Genomic DNA, 22,103 nt, shown 5'->3' with positions numbered 1-22,103 from the left:
CAGCAGTTGGACTCATGATTTTAAGGGTCTTCTCCAGCCTAAATGATTCTAGATTCTATCTAAAGCAAAGTATTTTGAGCATTTTTTGCAATTAGGACTTTACATCTCTTTGACTTGTACACTGAAGGAAAATGACTTTGGCATCCTTTGAGCCATTGGCATACCTGTGCTAGAGCCAGGACTCATCCACAGAAGGAAAGCAAAAGGAGTAAAGATGCTGGTGGCAAAAAAGTGTTCCCAGTTCAGCAGAGATAGTGAAATGGCTCTTTGGGGTGTCAACACTTGTTCTAGATTTCACTTCTGCATGATTTCAGATTTGTTCTTTGGTTCTTCCCTTACAAGCAAATTGCTGGGAAGTCATGTACTACAGCCTGGGTTTAGGTCTGACTTTATCATTGAAAGAGTTGCTGAAATGGAAAGCAAATCCTACCTCATTTAGAAAAGCAAAACTCCTAAGTACAGTCTGTTATCACTTAACAGATACTCACATTTGCTCTGGGAAGCACATACCTCTGTGTAGGCCTGTGTTACTTGCTCATAGAGGGTCTGGTGATGGTGGATAGCCAGTTCCAGGTCTTGCATTTCTGAGGGGAGGCCTCCATCACTGCACATTTTGCACCAGGCATCCACACCCGAAAGGAACTGAAACAATTTCAGAAACAATGAGCAAAAGTGACACAAAACAACCTTATCAACATTAGAAAACTTTGCAGTGTGCCACATATGACTGCAGCAATGACTGAGAAGAACATAGAAGTTACAAAGGAGCCCTTCTGGGCACCTTGGAAAGGCACATTCCTGTCACCTCCTCAGTACTTTAAAGACTAGATCCAAAGGATGCAAAGGAATGTTTTCTGTTTCTTCTGAATTAAAAACAAATGCTTATTTAAGAAGGTTCAGCAAACAGGCATTTTAAAAGCCTTTGCACACCATCAGGGAGGCTACAACACTGCATTCCAAAAAGGAAGGCTGCAACATGTCTAGGAAAAAACCACCAGTGTTAAGCACAAAAGGGCACAGTGCTCCAGCTGCATTTGGCATTGTCTCATCTGTTTATCTTCCCTCAGTCATTTACCTGTGCTTGAAACTACCCACATGAGCAACAGAAAACTCCCATGTAAATCACTGCTGACATTCATTTCAGTGAAAGGAAGACATCTGCATTCAAGGAGTTCCCAACCCAGGTCCAGATTGGTGGGATTATTATTAGGATGCCAAGGCTTTAAGCTGCTGGGTCACACATGTTCTTCTGGCCCAGATCAGCAGTGATCAGCTACCATTGCCATCTGATGGCTGCTAAGCAGCCAGCACAAAATGAGCTGCTGGTCTCAGTCCAGTTCCTGGTGGGCAGATGTCCATGAAGAAAGAGAAAAAAAAACCCAAAAAACATTGCCATTGCAATTGATATGGTTTAGCACCTTGGTTGGAAGCCTTAACAGTCAGCCAGAAACTGAACACTTTGGGGTGCAAAGGGGTGGAAAAAAATATTTTTCCACTCTAAAGGCCTCCAGTAGTACTGATGCACTCTGGCAGAACAAACTGAGGAAGCTCTCCTGGGTGCTGCCTGTTCTGTAAAAGAAAAGAGGAATATAGTCTCTAAGACTCCCACCCTGTTTTTCTTTTAAGCAGGACTTGGTTCAATGACACAGCTCACATGTTCATATTTTGTCCATATGAGCTGCCTAATGCCACCTCATTACTTCTCATTACTCCCTTCTCTTCCTCCACCTTTCTGTTAAACCAGCCCGCCATACCTTGGGCTATTTATAAAAAGAACAGCTAATTATATAACAGATGCAGTGCCCTGTAGGACAAATGTATAATGCCACAAAACCACCCCAGGATCACAGCTTTGTCACCCCCTGAAGTGTTCACCTGTGGCTTGTTAGTTAAGCACTCACTCACAGCATGAAGGGCTGTGAGATTCAAAGCAAAGAATTCCAATTCAACTCTGTCTCTGGCATCAGCATCCTTTTTTATTGGTAGCGTAAAGCTATTCACCATGCTGCTGTGTAGTCAAGGCTATAAAGTGTTTGCATTGTAAACACTTCTGTGCACAAAGATTTGGTGACAAAGATGAATTCCTTAGCATTCATGTCTGCAAAGAACAAATCTACTACCAGTGACAACTGTGCTTTCTAGAAAGCTAGAGGCAAGGATGGCGGGCTCTCCTGCCTGGTTGGACTTATGATGTGTTGAATCTGTTCAGGTGAAATCCCCAAACACCCCTGCATAAAGCTGAAGTCATCATATTTTGTGCCAAAGTAATGGGATTGACATAATTTCCTATACAGTTTAAGAGCACAGAGCCAAGATCAATCCCTTTCAGGGCTGTTCCATGAACCTTTTGGTTGAAACAGTGAACAAAAGACCTTTACACCTTATAGATGAGATCCCCTGCGGCTGGAATCCCACTGTTATGGTTCTTATCAAAACTGTTGAATTCTACCAATTCCAGTAAAAGCTCTTATAGCCATGTTACTCATCTATTGTCACATCTCCACTCTGTGATTTGCACAGTACGTGGGAGAAGGCTCAAGGAGATCCAATGCACATCCCCCTTGTTGTTTGCATCTATCTTTTGTACACAATGTCACAATTACTTTGTTAGTTTTGCTTCTGCCACTAGCAAGAGCAGTTGACATCATCTGTTTTAAAAAGTTTTAAGAGATGCAGCCTGTCAGTGTTTGATATTCTGAAGCAGTGCAGAGCCATGCAGGAAGAGCAAATAGGGGTTTTTTAAGTATTGTTGCAAAGTGTTAGTTCAGACCACAGTGCTATTGATTTGGATATTTTGAAAAGAGCAGTTTTGTTAATTTTTATTATTTGTCATACACTGTGGCAGACAAAAAAAATTATATAAATGTAACCCTTCAAGCTAGAAGCAAATTCTTATCACAAAATCACCATTTGACTGAGTTGCAAAAACTTGCATTTAAAATTGTAAATTACTAACAGTTAGTTTGGAATAGGAGTCATTACTGTCTACTAGAACTCAATACCATTTAAATGAAATGCTTAAATTCATAATTAGTTTATTGACTAGAATATCTCCTATAGGGAAAATAAAAACTTCTCAAATATGATTTGAATTGACAGGCTAAAATAATTGTCCATGGTTTTCAAGGTATTAGGAAAGATTAGGAGGAAGGTCTCCCAAAAAATAAAGACATCTCTACAGTACCTTTGTGTCTCTGATCCAACTCAAAAGTATTTTTAAAATAATAACCTACATTTACTCCTAATTTACAACCTGAGATGCAAATTCTGTATGCAAATTCGAACAGGTAATAAAGGATTCTTACTAATTCTTACTAATTCTTACTAATTTTCCTCAGGGACTGCTCTGCTGTATCATGTGCTTTCTTCAAAACACAGCTCAGACATTGTGCATTCTGCATTTCTCTGTATTTTTTGTCCAGTCCTTGCTCACAGTTTGCCTCTGTGTGGAAGCTGCAGGATAACCAGGGTGGTTCTCCAGGACTCAGAAAATTTAAAACAGAATTCTAATGTGCTTTCATGGCAGAATGGCTGTGGGGAAAGATGGGAAGGCAGCCATGAAGCCACTTTCCTATGACACCCAATACCTCTTGCTACCCTGAATTTTTCAGCTTTTTTATGACGCTACTTGTATTTTTCCTGATGATGTTTCTGGAATTTCCTTATATATCTTGGTCTTAGCCCTGCATCTTATCCATATTGACTGGCTTTTCTTTCTTTTTCTTTTCTCCTTTTTCTTTTTTTTCTTTTCTTCCTATTTCTTTTTCACTTCCTTGCCTCATACAGGAGACCTGAAGATGTGCTTAGAGAGATCCAGGCAGAGCTGAGAGATGAGAATAATAATCTTCCTGGTTGGGGAGTGAAGTGATATGAAACAAATGATCAGGGGGCACTTTTCTGAGAATCAGCATAAATGTCTACTGTGTGCACTTAACACCTACACCCTTTAACAGTAATTCTGCTCATGCACTTCTGAGGGTAGACTCCGAAACCAAATTAATTGGTTGAGATCTCCTGGCTAATTCAAAATACTCATTTGTTCATTCTGACAGGATCTGTAGAGTGAACATCTTATGAACACTTTAGCACATCCAGAGATTACATACAAACTGGGGAGGACACCTGTGTGGGTGCTTCCCCAATCTGGTGGTTGGTGAGCTGGAATCTCCTCTGGAGCAAATCAGCAAGTTCTCTTGAAATCTCAGTAAGATAAGACGTTGTTCTACGTCCTCCTGACACTTTGAATAGCTTCAGACATACCTAAACCTAGAGAGGCAGATTCTCTTTTGCTCTAGAATATCTCCATGTTAGCAAAAGAAAGAGAGAGAAAAGTAAAAAAAAAAAAAAACCAAACCAAACCAAACAAAACAAAACAAAAAAAACCACCAAAAAAAACCAAAAAAAAAACCACCAAAGAATTGAGAGATTTGTAGAATTCCTGATAGGATATTTGGGAAACACCTCCACTGAATCTGTTGAGTGGTACCTTGAAATGGACAAAGTGGTTGCTTTTAGTGTAATCTACTGGCTTTTGATCAGACACTTGTGTTGAAGGGTGCCTAGCTGGAAGCTAAATAGTTGGCAAGGTTTGTCTTGGTTTTTTTTCTTTTTTTTCTATTTTTCCCTTTTCTTTGCTGTCTTCTTGATGATGGTTTAGTACATACTAGTTGTGCTTAAAATTTTAAGAAAGACAAGTCTGTGCACACACACTAAAAAAAAAAAAAAAAAAAAAAAAAAAAAGGAAAATAAATAAATAAAGCATCCAGGAATCAATTAATCTGAGTCCCATTCACACATGCCACATGTATCTGCAATAAAAGCCAGGAAAGCACTGTGATTCTGAGGCACATGAAGACAGATGTGAGGTTCAATTCCCAGCAGGGTTGACTCAGCCTTTCATCCTTCCAAGCCAGACAAATTGTATTCTGTGCAGTTTTCTGTGTGGGGTCTATAGGAAGAGACCTTGAAAAAACAAGTTTCTTCCTGCTCAGCTTGCATATTATAGATATTTCATAAATCTCTGTCCCAGCCAACAACTCCCTTGCAGGCTGGGGTGTGCCAGACACTGAAAGATTATGGTCCTAGAAGCCTGGCTTCCTGTTGGCATCACAGAGACCTTCAATCAATAGGAAGGGATGAACAAAGAGACTGTAGCAGCTTATTGCACCAGAGAAGGAATGACAATCTGCACCAGAGATCAGTGAGAGGGAAGCAGGGATACACTCGGGGAGAAATGGCTGCATCTGCAACAAGATTACCCTTACTGAGAGAACAAAGGCAGCAAAAATAGATTTGATCTGCAACAGAGGAAATAGTGGGTTTATCTGTATCTTTGCTTCACAATAAAGCCCTATTTCATGGTAAGCCCTATTTATTGTAAAATAATGAAGCCCTGATTTGAGTTAATAAAACCTCTTGCTGATGCCAACTAATAAAGAGTCACATTTGGAATGAATGTTTGATAGATAACAGACTTAGTTACAGACCAAATCTCAAACACCTCACTATTTATATTATACAGAGGTTAAATGACCGAATTATTAGCTCAAGACATTGGTTTATGCCAGAGTTTCTAAGGCATAGATGAAATTTTAGTCCTGGCTCATGGACACAGTGACACCCACATTTCAATTTTGTAGCTGACTTCACAGGTTTCACATTAGCATTGTTCTTCCATTGAATTTTCTCTTACTGCAAATGAGGAGCAACTGCTGGCACAATGAGCAAATTTTCCTCTCTGTTAATAATGAGAGATTGGCTTCTGCCAGACAGCACAAACTTCACTTTGTTGGGAAGAGGTGCCAGGCAGATCAGTACTTTTCTGGTTTATTGCCTTCCACGCTGCACAATACCTCAGCAGCTCCTCAGAATTAGCAAACAAGACTGACACTTCAGAAATACAGGGGGTCACTCATTAAGATAAAAGATAAAGTGGTAAAAACTACATCAAACCTAAACCAAGCAAACAAGAACTATCTAATTCATTAAGAAACCCTAACATTTTCATTGTGACTACCAACTGCATAGATGTCTTTTTTGGATTTTCCTTTATGAATATATGATGATTCACCAATTATTAATATAAAGACTATGCCTAATCACTACAGTGCCCACTGTAAGGAGATGAAAGTTTTTGTCCTGGGCATCTTCTTAGATTATCAGTCCCATCAAAGGCACTGAGAGTGCTTACATGAGTAAGTGCCCAGCAGGGTGAGTAATTGCTCTATGCTATTGCCTGTTGTCAATAAGAAACACGGAATAAAGAAAAATCCATTGTAATTCTACAGTCAGAAACAAACAATAAGGAAAATCTTTACTCTTTAAGATAACATTTTCTACACATATATTCTGGCTTAAGAGACACAGTTTCTGGCTTAGCTCTTACAATTTCTTCTTCAGATGCTTCAAGAACCTGTTATTTTATAAATATCAAGCACACCCACTTAGTAGCTTTGGTATTAACTACTTGGGAAAACAAGCACACTACAACACTGAAGAGAGCCCCAAAGCAGTGTTTGTCACTGGAAAATGAATGTAATCAACACATAATCGATGTTGAAGCATCATCATTAGGTGGACTTGGTTTAGATGAAAAAAAACCCACAAGGTTTATCCAGTGACATTTTAAATCTTTATTCTAGCTATGAACTGTAGAACCATTCTAGTAGTTATTAAAGACACAAAATAAAGTTCAGGGGTATGGAAAATTTCCTTTGATGTTCACAGCTGTCTCTGAAATCTCTACTTGGTGGGGTCTAACAAAGTCTGGGGCTATGGAGAGCACTGTAAGTGTTGGAATGAATTCCGTAATATTCATTAACAGTAATATTCTCTGGCTCCTAGAAATTGCCTTCTGGTCTGCACCTATGTCATGTGTGTGAACACTCCTCTGCACATAGCACATTGAATGAGAGCAGATACTGTTTTTTCCAGACCATAATAATCCTGAATTTATTTGCAGCACTAATGAAATATCAGAAATAAAGCAGCTCATTAATGCACCAGTGTACTTCAGTTATGATCAGATTCTTTCTCATTACTAAAGTGAAAACATAATTTCTTACCCACCAGGGGACGTGGGCCGTTTTTAAGGTGGCAATGTTGCTGTTTGGTTTTGGGACACTGAGCTCCAGGAACAAAGCTCTCAGTGTCACTACACATAAGCCAAAAACCATCAGATGATAACTGCAGCATCATCTTTATTGCAGCAGTGCAGAACCATTTTGCCTCTCCCCAAAGCAACTCACCTGTTCAGCTTTCTGGTGAAAGACAGCAGACATGGCTAAGATGGTGCTGCGCTCATCCAGAGCTGCAGCAAAACTCTTCCACTCTTGATCCAGCTGGCTGGATATTTGTTTGATCTGCTGGGAAGCGTAGTGGCCTGCCTCAGAGAGCCTTGACGCCACAGACATGATTCGATTGATGTTGACGTAGGCATTCTGAAAATTAAAAAGCACATATAAATAAAGAGAAGGAAGAACTGTAAACACCCTCTGCCTTCATCACACTTTCCAAACACCATCAGTTGGAGTAAAGCCAAGCAGTTCAGTGACAGCAATCAACCACCTGCTTAAATATGCGTGAATAGCAGGCATACTACCTTCCACTCTAAAAGCACATGCCTCTGGATTCTTTCTGTTCATCTGTGCCATTATCTACCACTGTTATCTCCCCCTCTCTCCTTGAATTTATGTAAAACTAATTTGCCATACTTCAGCTATTCACTCACCTGTTGGGGTGTTCTCATTGCTTCTATATTATCCCTGATATTTTTGTTGCATTAATTCATCTCTCTGGATGCTATATCCACATACTCATAAGTAAAAGGTTTGCTTTATGCCCTTTGAGAACTGTCTGATAATCCTTTATAGACATGTAGTGTCAACAAATGGAAAAGTCTTACAGAATGTAAAAGAGCTCATAAGGATATTCTATAGAAATATAAGTGTTTCCATAGAAATGTCTATTACAGTATGGCCTTCAGTTAAAATGTTATCTTTTCTGCAGGCTATTTTAAGCTGTTCTCTATTCTGCATTTAGAAGGATTCAAAAGCCTCCAGAAGAGTAATATTTTCTGTTCTTTCATAAGAATTTTCCATTATTGTTTTTATTCAGCCTTGAAGAAGTGGAAGAATAGTGTTTCTCAAACCAAACTGAAGACAGCAATGTAATTGTATTACAATACCCCCATTCTGCATAGGAATGTAAGCTGAAAATAAATAGCCATCATGACAGTGTCCTACAATGATGCACCATCAAAAGACAAATGACAGCTGTCCTGCAGATTCCTGGAAAGTCATTTATGTAAGCAATTTTCCCTTCCCTTTCCTCCTCACCAGAGGAAAGGAACATCTCAAAATTTGAGATGTTTTGCTAATGATGACTTACTGCTGCTTTCTTGTCTCTCTAAACTCTTTCCAAAGGGCTTTAGAAATTTCTGGGTAGAATCTGTAAGACCCTCAGGCACAAGGACAGACACAGCCCTGATGATTTTAGCAGCATTACTCATGGGCAAATAATAAATCAGAGATGGAAGTGTTTGTTGAAGCAGGATCTCATCAGAGTGAGTGGGAGCAAAACGTAGAAAGGTATCTGCCAATGCAAACATGAAATGCAACAGAGCACTGCCAAGGTAGGCACAGGTCCAAACTAAGTTGTAAAGCAGGGCAAAGTATGTCTGCAAAGTGTGTGGGATAACTATGAAGCACATTCATCATAACTGTAGGTGCTAAAGGGGAAAAAGATTGGACACCAGCCCTTTGAGCCACTCAGTCCTCCCTGGTAGAACCGTGACTGTGACAACTGTCACATAAATAACATAGATCTAAAGCAATACCCAGCCTTCAGTCTTGCTTTTTCCCCTTACAAAGCCTTTTCTTAAAAATTGGATTTGACTCAAAATTGTTAGATTAATTTTTAAGAAATAACTATCTTTTTTTCACTACAACTAGAGAAACCAATCAAAATTCTTCCAGAGCTTAAAGTATACTAAAAAAAGACTGTGATTTGAAATTTTGACCACCAGTCCAACATTTCTTCATGTCCCTCTAGGTTAGAAACTGGAAATCAAACTAAATGTTCAAGCCTTTTTCCTAGAAATCCTTCATGAGTAAACCTCAGCCAAGATAATTTTGCAACATTTCAAGTCAATCCTTTTGGTGGAAAGTAGCGCAGCATCACTACAGGTGCTAAAACTTAGATGAGTTGTGCCAAAGTCATGGAACATTGCTGTGTTTGAAGACAAAGTTCCCAAAGAATTTTAGATTTCATGTAGAAAATGGTTGTTTTCATCCTGATTTTATTTACTTTTCCCCATGCTGAATTATCTCGGCCACTGTGATGCAATGGGCATGGAGGAAATCACTGTGAATTCTGTGGCTCCCAGTGGCTCCCGTGCTCAGACGTGTTAACCAGCAGGAGGGTAAGGATAAGTTTAGCTGAACTGCAGCAGATGTTCTGGGAGTCTGGTTTTTAAGTCAAGAGAGATTTATATATTGTTATGTCTGTTGTATTTTTATACAGGGATAAGGATGAAAATTTCACTTTCCTATATAAGAATTTTTCATGGAAGGGTACCAACCCACTAACTCCATAGCTTTTTCAGCAGGAAGGAAGGAGCAGTTTGGGAATCACCAGCTCACACCTCTATTCTGTACGCACCAAATGGAAAAGGCTCAGAAAGCAGAGACTCCTGAGCTTCTCCTGCTCATTTTAGAGCAACAGATGCACTCAAGTGTAGTATCACCTGTGATGTGCTCCTCTGTATTGCTGTTGCAGATTGAAGTAAAATGCAGTACGGCTTCAAGACAATCCATAATGTACTTTCAAGAAAAAACCCAACATTTAACTGACCACAATCCACAAAATGCAAGACATTTCTTTTCCACCTTGAGGAAGAACCAACATTGTAAGCTAGGTTTTTTCTTTCATCTTTTTCTGCCAATTTGTAATGTTCTGAAGTAAAATGGAAAATCTATGCCGATGAAATTCATCTGTTGACATTTCACAAAGTTAAATTTTCCTTTTCTTATGGTTTGTTCACTTCTATAAACTGACTGAATTGAGGTTTTTTTCTATGTCACTATTACATAGATCTTTCAGTCTTAATAGGAAATAAATTCAATAGAGCAACTAACGTCTGTGACTTTGTTTTTCCTTTAGGCTTGGAAAATTCACAACAGCAAGTGCACGGAAAATCTCACTTTAAATTTAACCTAACCTCATCTTTCTTTCAAAACCAAGAGGGGTCCCCAAAGAGGACTGCAAGGGATCACTCATTTATAGCTATATAAGAGCACAATAGGTAAAAAAATAAGGAAACAATATATTAATGTCTAGAAGCAAAAGCACTTCCATTGATATTCTGTAGTCATGACAGTAGGATACACTGAAATTTTTGCTAATATATAAAGGCATTTTGGCATTGAAAAAACTTTATTTCAAATGTACTTGCACACTTTCCAAAGGCACTCCTCATGCTAGAGTTAATTTTTTATTGGCTTTATTTCAACTTTGAAACTTTAGTCCAAAAAAGGGGATTTTTTGCCTTCTAAAAATCACTGGGCTGCAAAACAACAAAAATTTCCCTGGATGTACATCGATATGATGATAGGTAAGAGTTTCTTTTACAGTTTACAAAAGCCTTGTGTGGTGCCTTGCAAGCTGCCATTCCCCTCCTTACACTGCAAGCTCTCGGGTAAGAGCCCTGTGTCAGCAATAAGCACTGACAGCAGTGGAGTTGCAATTGTGGAATGATCTCCCTCAGGAAATACAGTAATTCATCCCTGATCACCTCGCAGGCATGCTGGGAGACCTCCCCTCTTAATTAAACCCTCCAAGCCTGGCTGGGACAATACTTTCTTGTGACACACTTCTAAAAAAACGCCTGACACCCACGAAAGAAAAATGAGCAGTGGAAAGCATTAAATCTGCTAGGAACTTGGCTGTGTTCATCTCATTTCCTAGAGGACTAGGTGAGATACTGTGATGGCAAGCAGCAAAGGTGGGTTCTGCAGATTAATTGAAAGTGAAATTTGATTGCTGAAGGGTTTTTCTTTAAAATAAAGTAAAAGAACAATCAGGTTGCACTGTACTACTGTGACTTTAGAAACTATATGTGAAATGAGCCTAAAACATAAATCCAAAGCAGAATGTTTCAGTGACAAAAAAAACCCTCATGAGATATCTTTAAGACCTTTAGGTTTCTATAACAAGACCAATTACATGTAGCCTGTGTAATACTGGATGGCATTTTAGCTCAGCCTACATACAGAAAAATACCATTCATTGAAATCATATATTGGGAATTTTCAACAGACATTATTAGCTTTTACATGAGAAAGTGTTAAACTAACATGTTGGAAATATATTGTGATTTAGGACAACATGGATCTCTATGTGGTGTCAGGTAATTCCCTGACAGCAGGACAGGAAGCAGTATCAGCACTGAACACTCCCATTTTTGTGGGAAGAAAGCAGGAACTTATAATTTAAGGAAGTTATCAGATCCAGGCATAAAAGTCCAGGCAAGGGAAATACAAATAACTTTAGTCAGAACAAAAGGCATGTACACCAGGTTTCCAAGTGCAGAGCTACCCCCAGTATGCTTTGTGCCATACTGGAACACCGAGGTTTTGTTTTCTAGTGAATTTATTAGGTTATTGATATTTCTTGAAAAAGGTCCGAGTTAAATATTCATCTTTGTGAAAAGTATTATTGCTTCAGTATAAACATTATACAGCTGTGATAAAGAGTAACAATTTATTTTGAAACTGAAGTGAAAACAAGCACTGCCTTGAATCACAGGAAAAGAAATAATCTATGTTCCTTATTGGAAAGAAAAATACCACACTACAGTTTATTACCTCACATATATGATTTCCCCACATCCCACATTGATCACTTAGAAAGAAAAATTATTGTAATAAACAGAGTAGCAAATTGTTTTTCCAAAAAGGAGCTTTGGTCACAGCATGCCTATAGAGATGCATAGGAAGATCATGCAACAAAAGGCATGACCCAGCACACATTAGAGGTCTGCATTTTCTAGAGGAACTGAAGAGTGTATTTTAATTATCATTTGTTATGCCAGGCTTAAAGGACCCAAGGCACAGTGAAAAGAAAAAAAAAAAGCTAAAAAACAAACAGAATCAAAACAAAACACTTTAGAGATCCAAGATCTGATCCAACTGATGTTTGTAGGCTTTTTCACTCTTAACACAGAGCCATCTTTAGCTACTTTGTCCTCCTCCAAATTTTTACTAGATACTGATTTTAATGTATTAACAAAACAAAACAAAATTCAAGATCATATAAAAGCCCAAGCCCTGCAACCAAAAAAAGTGCCTCAAGATTTCATTATTTTATTATTCATACTTCTGAGTAATAAACAGCAGAGCTATTCTCAATCCAACAGTTGCTGATGTATTGCATGTAAAAAAGATCCGGCTAAATTATTAATCAAATTTCTAGCAAAATAATTAATTTTATATTAACAGCAATGATCCCTTTCCAAGCCTAACTCCCAGTTATTTTAAGAAAATAATAGTAGACAATATTATTTTATATTACCATATTTTGTGGTATTATTACCACAAAAAGGGATAAAGGGAGATCCTCCAGCTTGTCTCTTCTAATGGTATTTCTGAAGAATTATGAGCAAATTTGCATCTTTCATAAGTCAAATGAATTTTAATGCACTAACCTCCGGGACACATTTACTTGTTGAGACTCTGAGAGCACCAGTGTTATATGGAAGCAGTGTTACCCTGGATTTTGCTAGATGGCACTGTGATGGCAAGTTTATCAAGTGCCTAAAGCCTGGTTTTCAGTGCTCTGTTCAGATATAATCACAATAAACACATTAATTGGCATAATAAACATTTCTCATCTCCCACTGTTATGCAATGTCCTAGTGAGGCACAGTGCTTTAAGTGGGGAATAGCTAGCTAGGTGGAAGTGGCCTGTGGAATTCAGGTCAGAGAAGTTAATTACCTGACCTGGAATTTGGCCAGAATCCCAGGGTTAATGCCTGTAACCTTATGAAAGCAGTGTGGGGTCTGTAACTTCCTCGGGTAGTCGGGGTCTCCTGTTCCCATTTCAGACAGCTGCCCTGCAGTGTCTTGCTCTGGGCAGCAGAGCAGGTGTGGCTCTCCAGTGACTTACAGCATCAACTTCAACCACCTGTGAGGTGTCAGCCCCCATGCAGCTGCAGCCTGGCCCTGCACAGCAGGAGGAGGTTCACCTGCTGCAGTGGTTTACTCAGGGCAAGCTTTGCTCTAGTTGACAGAGAATGCTCAGAGAGGGCTCATCTCTGCACTGTGCAGTTGCAGCAGGGGGTATACATGCATTCTGCCATCCCACTGCAATGATCAAAACATCAATACACCCTGTCCTCATTTCTGTGCTGAAAGATGGGCACCTTCCAGGACAAATACTTAATGTCTGGAAAGAATAAGAAAATGAGTAAAGCACTTATAAAGGTATAATGATGATTTTTCTGTTTTGAAAAAGAAAGGGAAATTGAGCTCCATTCAAAAATTCTGACCAATTAACAACTGAAAAAGGCAAAATCCCACTGTGGCCACAACTCACAGCTTGATTAGTGTCTCTTTTCAAGGTTTTGAAAAGTACCTTAGCAGGGTGTGGAGGGAGAAGTATAAATTATTAAAGTGTATCCTACAGCTCTCATTAATTCCCAGTCAAAGAAATGTTGAAAACTTAAAAAATACTGTATTTGCTCTCCGAAATGTAAACAAACTCTGCAGGACTGTCAAGGAAGTTACCATACATCAGTGTTTGGCCAGCCAGCCAGCCTGACCCTCCTTACACCGCCTGTCACGGGTCCCCTGTGCCCTGGGGTTGCCTCCTGTGCTGGCCCTCTCCTCCCTCCTGTGCTGCTCAACTCACCATGGAATTCATGGCAAAGTGGTTGTGCTGTGTCTGCAGGTCCAGGGCGTGCTGGTAGCTCACACCGATCTCTGTGTGACTCTGCAGGAACAACTCTTTGTTGTGGCTGATCCAGTCAAACATCTAGAAGGGTTCATGCAAGGAGAGGGGAAAAAAAACAGAGTTAGACAAGGAGGGAAACAGTAAGAGACAGTACAAAATACAAAAATCCTCTTCTGACATAGATGTGTATGCAGCACAGCCAAAAGCATCCCAGCTATGATCCTCATTAAAATAAACTGTTGTTGAGCAATGGAAGCATTGAAGCTATCACCAAACTTCACTACTAACAGAATGACAGGTCAGGGAAAGAAATTATTAAACTTGTTCCTCGGTAAGCTTGATCCCACAGTCTTTTCCTATAAGTAATAGGAATTTCGTATATAGAAAGATGTCAGCAGAGGGAACTATAATCAGGGGTTGCTTCATTGACCAAAGATCTAGCAGTTCATAAAGTATTTTTAATTCACAAATGGACCAAAAATTCCATAAATATTACCCATGTGATTTTCTCAAACCCCTTTCTTTTTTATCTGTATACAAAGTTTAAAAATATTACATCCAAATAGCCAGTTGACTTCCTACACTTTTATTTCCTAGATCTTTCTAAGTTCAAAGCCAGAACCCAGCCTATCTCCCACTTATTATTTTTTGGGAATGAAGAGGAAAAAAAAAAGAAAAAAAAAAAGGACTTTATTAATACCTATAGAGAGCACACATTTCAACTTCTTCCACTTCTAAATGTATTCCCAAGGAAAATGGATCGTTCAGTACTTCAGACACAGATAGAAATATATTGAATAAAGCTGATGAAACTTATTTCTTATTCAAAAGCACGTCAGTGTGACATTTCAATCTGCAGCACATTCATTCATTATAAGCTGTCACAAGTCAGCTAAGAGATAGTGCATTTATGTTTAAGCTTGTTCTGTGTTGTGTTAGAGACTAAATGCATTCAAAGTGAGAACTTTTCATTCTTTACTCCCGACTACAGCTCTGCAGGCAGCTGCAATCTCAAATCTCTTCTTTTCTGCAAACACTTTTTTTTCAGGATCCCTTTAAAACCATGTTCCCATATCTCCATCCCAGTAAGCTGGGGAACTGTCCATTAATAAGGACTCTTTAATAATAATAATAATAATAATAATAATAATGATTATGATAATAACAACAAAACTCCCTTTACTCATTAAATCATTATAAAAGAGAAAAACTAATTATAGAGGCTGCAGAGGTCAGGTCAGTTCAGTCCTTGGTGTTAGACAAAGTGTTTTAAGGTAAAAAGGCAGTGATGCACCTTCTAAATGACCACCTTAGGGTCAAAATACCAGTCCAGATCTTTGTTATAACATTTACAAGCCCTCCAGTAAAAAGCTGGTTTGTTCTTTAGCACTGCATAGCAATTTCTGACCTGTGACAGCTGAAGAACACTCAGAGCCCCTGCTCTGTTGCTGTAGTTGCTCAGGGTCAGTTCCCCACTCCCTGTGGAGACAATGCTCCTGAGAGGAGAGAAAAGGCCCTGCATGGGTCACCTAAGATTCCCACAGGAAAAACAACATTTCATGCTGAGGACTCAATCCAGCAAGGGACTGCTCTGCCATACGGAGGGGATTTAGAAACATAACACTGAATATCCCTTTCAACAAAAGGCAAATAAACATTCCAAGTGTCACCAGACGCACTACACTGACCTGGGTCCAAAAAGCTGTCACAGATGCCTGACTTCTTAATCTTTTATTTATGAAAATACACTTGCAGCTCTAGTGTCTACATCAGACTTGCATTTTCTGCTGCATTTTTTGATAGTCCTAAAAACCAAAAGCCTTTGGTTCAAGTTATAGAGGTACAAGTCTAAAGTAGTATCAATAGATACTTTTATCACAGATACTTTTCTACCAATGGAGCTGATCAGGCTTATCACCATTTTTTCAGGAAATATAAGTAACAACATTTTTGCAAGGGTGAGGTCAGAGTTTTCAAACATTACTGCCAATTAAACAGAATTAAATTACCTGCTACACCTGAAGAGACATTTAAAGCTTTCTCACTGGATTCCATTTTTTCACTTTATGAAGATTTAATAAGCAACATTAGCACAACATAATTTGCTATGCTTGTGGGCTTAAAGGACAAAAAAAAAAGGACAGAAGAAACATAAAGGTAATAAAGAAAGGAAAATTCCATAACAACGAAGTTCATGTCCTAATAACAAGATTTTATGTTTCTGCGGAAAGACCAACAGAGATTTCTTGTAAGTACATATATGTTTGATGAGAACATTTTTTTTAATGTTTTAAACAATCTAAAGACAGTCAGGGAGAAGAAAATTGGCAGGAATCCACTAAAAATAAACAGTAAATTTAATATTTTTGCTCAGCAAAGTTGAATCAGGATATTTTTAAGACAAATAATTTAAACAAGTAATCTATTGTTCTGTAGATAGGGAGCATTTCCTTTATCTAATCTATACACATATTGCCAGATGAGAATCTAGCTTAAGTAAAACCATGCTTCTCCCTTTTAATGTAAAATAATAAACTATTAAGAAAAAAAGAAAGTTTAAGAGATGATTTGCCTTTTTTTGTCTTGTTAAATGAACTGAAATATACAACAGTTTAAAGGATGTCCTTCAAGAACTTTGAGTAACACTGAGCAATAGACCTCAATGATGAGAAATGTATTACACAGTACCACAGCTCACAAAATTTCCTTGACAATGACGGAATTGAAATAAATAAAAACCTAAAAATGGGGTCTTATTTGCTTTTGAGATACAATGGATTGTGTTTTCAAACTTTTTTTCTTTGACCAAAAACTCTAAAATGGTCTTAAACAATTTTCTCATAATAATATAACCCCAAGTTGAGACTCTGAAAACACCAAATGAAATGTGAGTTATGATGGTGCCATGAGTTTGCAATGCTTGGCCAGGAGGTTTCGATATGAAGGTCTGTCAACACAGTCTGGCCCGTCCCATATTAGCAGCAATATTTCCTGAAAGCTTTCAAGTGAAACTTGTTTTCCACATGAGAAACTCTGATGTTTCCTGTGTTCCTGAAGCAAGTGTGCTGCCTTGTTTGTTTAATTAAAATGCACCATTACGGATGTGAACTTGGCAATGACCCAACAACTGCTTTCTCTCAACCCTGCAAAGACTGCCCAATTTTCAAGGGGCTAATGTGGGCTCCTGGAAAAATGTTCAAGATCCTTTACAAGTAAGTTCCCCCTGTCAAAGCAATGAGTTTTTAGTACAATAAATATCAAAGAGTGGAAAATGTGCCCCATGAGATCAGTTTAAGCCAGATAGAGTACCTCAGCAAACAGATTATCTGTGTCGCTCTAACATTGCTATACAGCACTGTATCAATTGATCTCATCCCATCCATAAAAACAACTCTTAACAAACCTTGTCTAGTGATTATCACAAAATTAATGGATCTTTAATTATTCCTGGGACTTACTTCTTAGTTGGAGTCATGCTGACTGCCAGTGAAATAATTTTGCTCTCAAGCCTTCTAATCACTCCTGCAGTCATGAATTCACACTAAACAGCAGCACGGAATAACTAAGATTGGACATTACATCACTGAAAACATGTGAACCAGCTGTCCTCAATGTCTCCCAGACTGGCACTTCTCCACATTGCTGTAGATAATCTGGAGACCAGTTAAGTAATTAGGAGTTTTCCAGTGACTGAGATGCAAGGGGAGGGGTTAAGCACATTTAAAAAAGAAGATAAACTTTCAGTGTGATTATCTCTTGTAGTCCCGTTTCTAACAATACATAAAGAAAATGGAATGCATATGCTGAAAAATGGTAAGTGCTACATCTAATTAAGGAAATCAGTCTTTTATGAGAGTCAGAAGAAATAAGTATGATCTAAAGGGTCTCTTCCCCATGCATTGTAAAGGATCTAGCCCCACTGTCACTAGTGATCATATATGCACCAGTAATTACTACAGATGTGGTTTTGAGGCAACTTCACTTGAGATTAGGGTATCAGATCACATCTGCAGCATCAGCCCTGCTGGCAGCAATGAGTTCTTAACCTCATGTTTTGTCATCATAGTTGATGAGTTACTAGAAAATCCAGGTTAAGTGTTAGACCAAACAGCAGGTCTCAAGCTGGTCATGAGTAAGTCCTGCAGAGGCAGAATGTGACTCCATATTTCCCCTGGATTTGTAACATCTGGCAGGCCAGTGAGTACAGGGTGAGAACAGCTGTTTGAGAACAGACAAGAAACACACAGATATGGAACAGCATGTATGCAGGCTGTGCACAGTCCAGCTCCACATCAGCTAAAATGAGATTTATAACATAATTTCAGATAAAAACCTCTGCTCTCTGGCTTTTGTCAGTGCCTGCTGAGGAGCATTAGCACTGGATTCTGACCACAGTGGTACAGAACAGCACAGGTTGATGTGCCCAGCACATGGCTGGCAGCACACCCTATGCCAGCAGTATTGATGGGAGGATTACAGCCCTCATGGCCTTGGCAGCCAGTGAACTGAATATATTTATTAATGAAATTGTTTATACATGCTGGAAATAACAAATCCCAAATCTACTGAACACCATACTAGGGCTGGAATTAATTATGAACTGGCATGTAGCAAATCATCTCTCTAAGTTCTCAGCCATAGATATCAAACTTATATGGTTAATTAAGGGCAGAATGATAGCCATTATAGCCATGTCATCTTGAGGAACAATATAGAATACATATAAAGAAAACAGTTCCAAAGGGATATTCAGATCAAGTCAAATCACTGCTTTTGTCAGCCAACCACAAGATAAAATTTCCTTTCATAAAGAGATGAAGCTCCACCTGAAAACTAGCAAAGGGCTATAGCTCAGCTCCTCCTATGAGAAGCAATTCCAAAAACTTTCTGCTCCCATTACTGAGCTCTTTACATACTCTGATCTACACAAGGCTCATGTCCAGTTTATACACATTTTCTCTTAGGTCAACACTTCCCAATAAGTTAGAAAAGTTCTCCCAGGTGTTGAACATTTTCCAGTTAAACTGTGGACCAGGCAGGGTCATTGTCTCTTGTGCTGTTTGTCTTACTACAACCCAGCTCTTTTGAAGCTTAAGATACATAGCCTTCCTTTCTCTGTGCTTGTTTTAGTTCATGGATATCATTCAATCCCAACTAAGATCCTAAGGACTAACCCTAAGGACTTTGTGAAATGTTGATTTTATTTCTTTTTTGGAAATACTCCAGCTGACATCATTTAGGATAACTTGTGCAGTGCTTCTGGCATCAGTTCTAAAAAAGGAGATACAAAAATGGGAGAGCAACAGCTGCTGGATCAACGTCAGTACCTTCTGCTTTGCCTCACTATCTTTTCTCCTGGTAGTTCCCTGCACAAATACTGACAAAGACCAGTAGTGTTTATGTGATTTGCTCTGACAAGCACAACTTGGGTGATATTCTGAATAAGAACAAGTTCAAGAGCATTTAGGGAAAATATGAGGCAGGGTTTTGAAATCCAGGTAGTCATAAATGCATTCTCTCACCATGCCTCCATGTACTGCTAAGAAAGAGACAAAAAATGTTAATATAAAAGAATGTCTTGCCTGTATTTGTGGAGAGGGTAAATCACTAAATATATGTCAGATGAAATCCCTATTAGATTAGTGCTTTCCAATGTCTTCCAATTTGTGGACCCCATAAATTTTTTTTCAAGGCAAGCACTGTAGCCACTTAAGGTCTTCAAAGACTAAATCTGTTTAATCAAATACCTTTACCAACCACTAAGGAACTTACTATCCATGATTCACAGGTTGGGAAATGCTGGAGGTAAGCATACATTGCTTATTAAAGGGAGGTCCATTTAAGAGTCCATGTGCATTTTGTATTTTCAAAATAGTCCAGCCAGTGTTACCCAGAATAATCTACAAGAGAAAGTGGAAAGTTCCACTCTAAGAGCATCTACAGCTAAGCAAGTTCATTTTTATATGTTTCCACAATATAAACAAAATAATAACACACACAGAACAGTAACTGCCAGAGTCCCTCTCTTGAGGTTTAAAAAGTTTCCAGCTACAAGGTCTATTCCTATCTCATTAAGGGAGTTCAAGTATCCACAACAACTCCATTAAACAAAAATCAAGGCATATTTCTCACATCTTTTGCAATTGAATTTAGCCAGTATTTGAAGAAAAAGAATACTGAGCAACAGATTTGTGGTACACACACAGTCTACACTGACATGCAAGGGCATGATCCAGGAAAGAATTGCATGTGAGCTAACTTTACAAGAGACAATCAAGAAACTCCCCCAATGTCTCCAGACTAGAATCAAAACTACAGTTTAATTGGAACCAGCCATATGTCTAGGTCACCTAAACGTCTGGGAAAGGCCAGCAGAAGTGCAACATGCCCATGAAGGAACACATGGGAAATGCCAACAGTCGAAAGAATCAGGACTTCTACCTGGAATACAGAAAAAACCTCTCCAGTCAAGTCTCAGAGCTAAATTCAGCAGGACAGAGGACTGATACTGGCTGTGCAGGCTAGCTGGTCCCTCAGGAATAAGGAGCCAGAAACAAAGACATAGCAGGCAGAACAGGGGCTTCATTAACTAGAGCCAGTCTGACAGCCCCTGGGGTTTACAGCTGACAGCAACCAGATGTAAGCAAGAAGACACTGCACAAGTTCTGGTGACAAGTCCAAGCTAAAGTTATAAAGTCAACCAGCAGATCAGGATCAGGCCCGGTGAGGGTAACCAGGCTCAGACACAGCCCCATGGCCACATCACAGGTCCACAGCAATGAGGAAGGTCCCAGGTCATGTCACAAAATGAGTTGATGGATCAGTGTCTGGCTCAGCAGGGCCTTCCAGAGCAGGGATGTGGCAAAGCTGGCAGTGAAGTTGGTCATTAATGTCCACCAGTGCACACAGGACCCTTGCAGTAGGTTGGGTACCTCCACAGACACCAGAAAAATGGCTATTCTCAGGTAGGAGGGTAGTGGCTCCAGAATAAATTTTGGACTTAGAGAAAACTTTGATAGTGCATTTAATATTTTTTCATAAACCAACAAATATTATGAAAACCATTTTAACAAAAAAATAAATTCCAATCTGCTGTAATTCCTGTTGCCACTTTATAAATACAGCCTTAATTAAATCAAAGCACTTGTAGCTTTAAAATAGAACTCTGCATACATCTAAATGCTTTGCTAAGCCAGGGCCTAAACACAACGTTGTGTTTGTTTTTGTGTTTGTCTTGTGTTTACAGATGGTGATGGACAAGCCAATTCTTCTGCCAGATCTTTCCCTTTCACATGTGTTCGGTGCAGTCCACGGCCAGGATAAATTGGTGTCGTTCCAACGAGGCCAATTTACACCAGCTGAAGATTCAGACCCACAGCTGTATTTGTGTAAACCTCAATGCTGCATGAACACAGTTTTTCCATCATGAATATCTGTGTATATGATTCACAGAGTACAGTAAGTAAGGCTACAGAACATTAAATTATTCCAGACAATGGGCCCAACTGTCAACCCACTAGAAAATTAGCGAGATGTGTGACGTGACAAATAGCTTTGTATTTAGAGTAGAGCACCATTTCCAACATACTCACACTGAATGTTCCTATTAAATGCCAGAGTAAGAGATCTGTGTATTTTTTTCCTGACACATATCAAGCCACAGCCATGCACAGTGTAAGGTATGTGATTCCTAGTGTTGAATAGAGAAGTATGAATTTTACTGTTGAAGGTGGGAGAAAATTACAGATCCTGAACACATAAACACAACTAATGACATCTGGGCGTATTTTATACGTCTGCATTGTTTGCTTGCTTTTTTGAGATACTGCACCTTTCCACCACACTTAGTAACATCAAACACTCAGGCATTCCTGGAAAGGACTTTCTGTTCCTCAAAATGGAAATGGCCTTCTCTAGGCACAGATCATCTACAGAGAACTCCTTGCTGTCTAAGTGAAAATTAATTCATTGATTGGATAGAAAATGTAATCCTAAAAGATATAAACAGACAACAGCCACATGAAAACACAGTGTAAATTACGAAAATTTCCCCCCAAGATGGGGATCTTCCTCTCAGTTTTCAGAAGAAATTTTCATTCAGTTGAAAATGCTGTAGGAGTTTGGTGACTTTGTTATAGACCCTGTTTCTATTC

At 38.9% G+C, this 22,103-nt stretch overlaps 1 protein-coding gene across 32 annotated transcripts in view; it reads right to left on the bottom strand.

Annotated features, from left to right (window-relative positions):
* The window catches only part of KALRN (kalirin RhoGEF kinase), a 501,085-nt gene that overhangs the window by 240,420 nt on the left and 238,562 nt on the right, over window positions 1-22,103 (bottom strand). For all 32 annotated transcript variants that reach the window (XR_015289279.1, XR_015289280.1, XM_086897893.1 and 29 more), the window contains 3 exons: window positions 13,909-14,031; window positions 7,248-7,439; window positions 511-642 (listed from right to left, as the gene is read on the bottom strand). Coding sequence is in view for 30 of the 32 variants with exons in the window: in XM_086897893.1 (XP_086754019.1) it covers window positions 511-642; window positions 7,248-7,439; window positions 13,909-14,031 (447 nt within the window). In the remaining 2 variants the exon portion in view is untranslated. The remainder of the gene's footprint in view (window positions 1-510; window positions 643-7,247; window positions 7,440-13,908; window positions 14,032-22,103) is intronic.

Source organism: Cyanistes caeruleus, chromosome 7 (assembly GCF_971803275.1).
Source record: "Cyanistes caeruleus chromosome 7, bCyaCae1.hap1.1, whole genome shotgun sequence".
Taxonomy (NCBI): domain Eukaryota; kingdom Metazoa; phylum Chordata; class Aves; order Passeriformes; family Paridae; genus Cyanistes; species Cyanistes caeruleus.
Note: the sequence above shows the minus strand (reverse complement) of the source record. Positions and strands in the feature narration are given on the sequence as shown.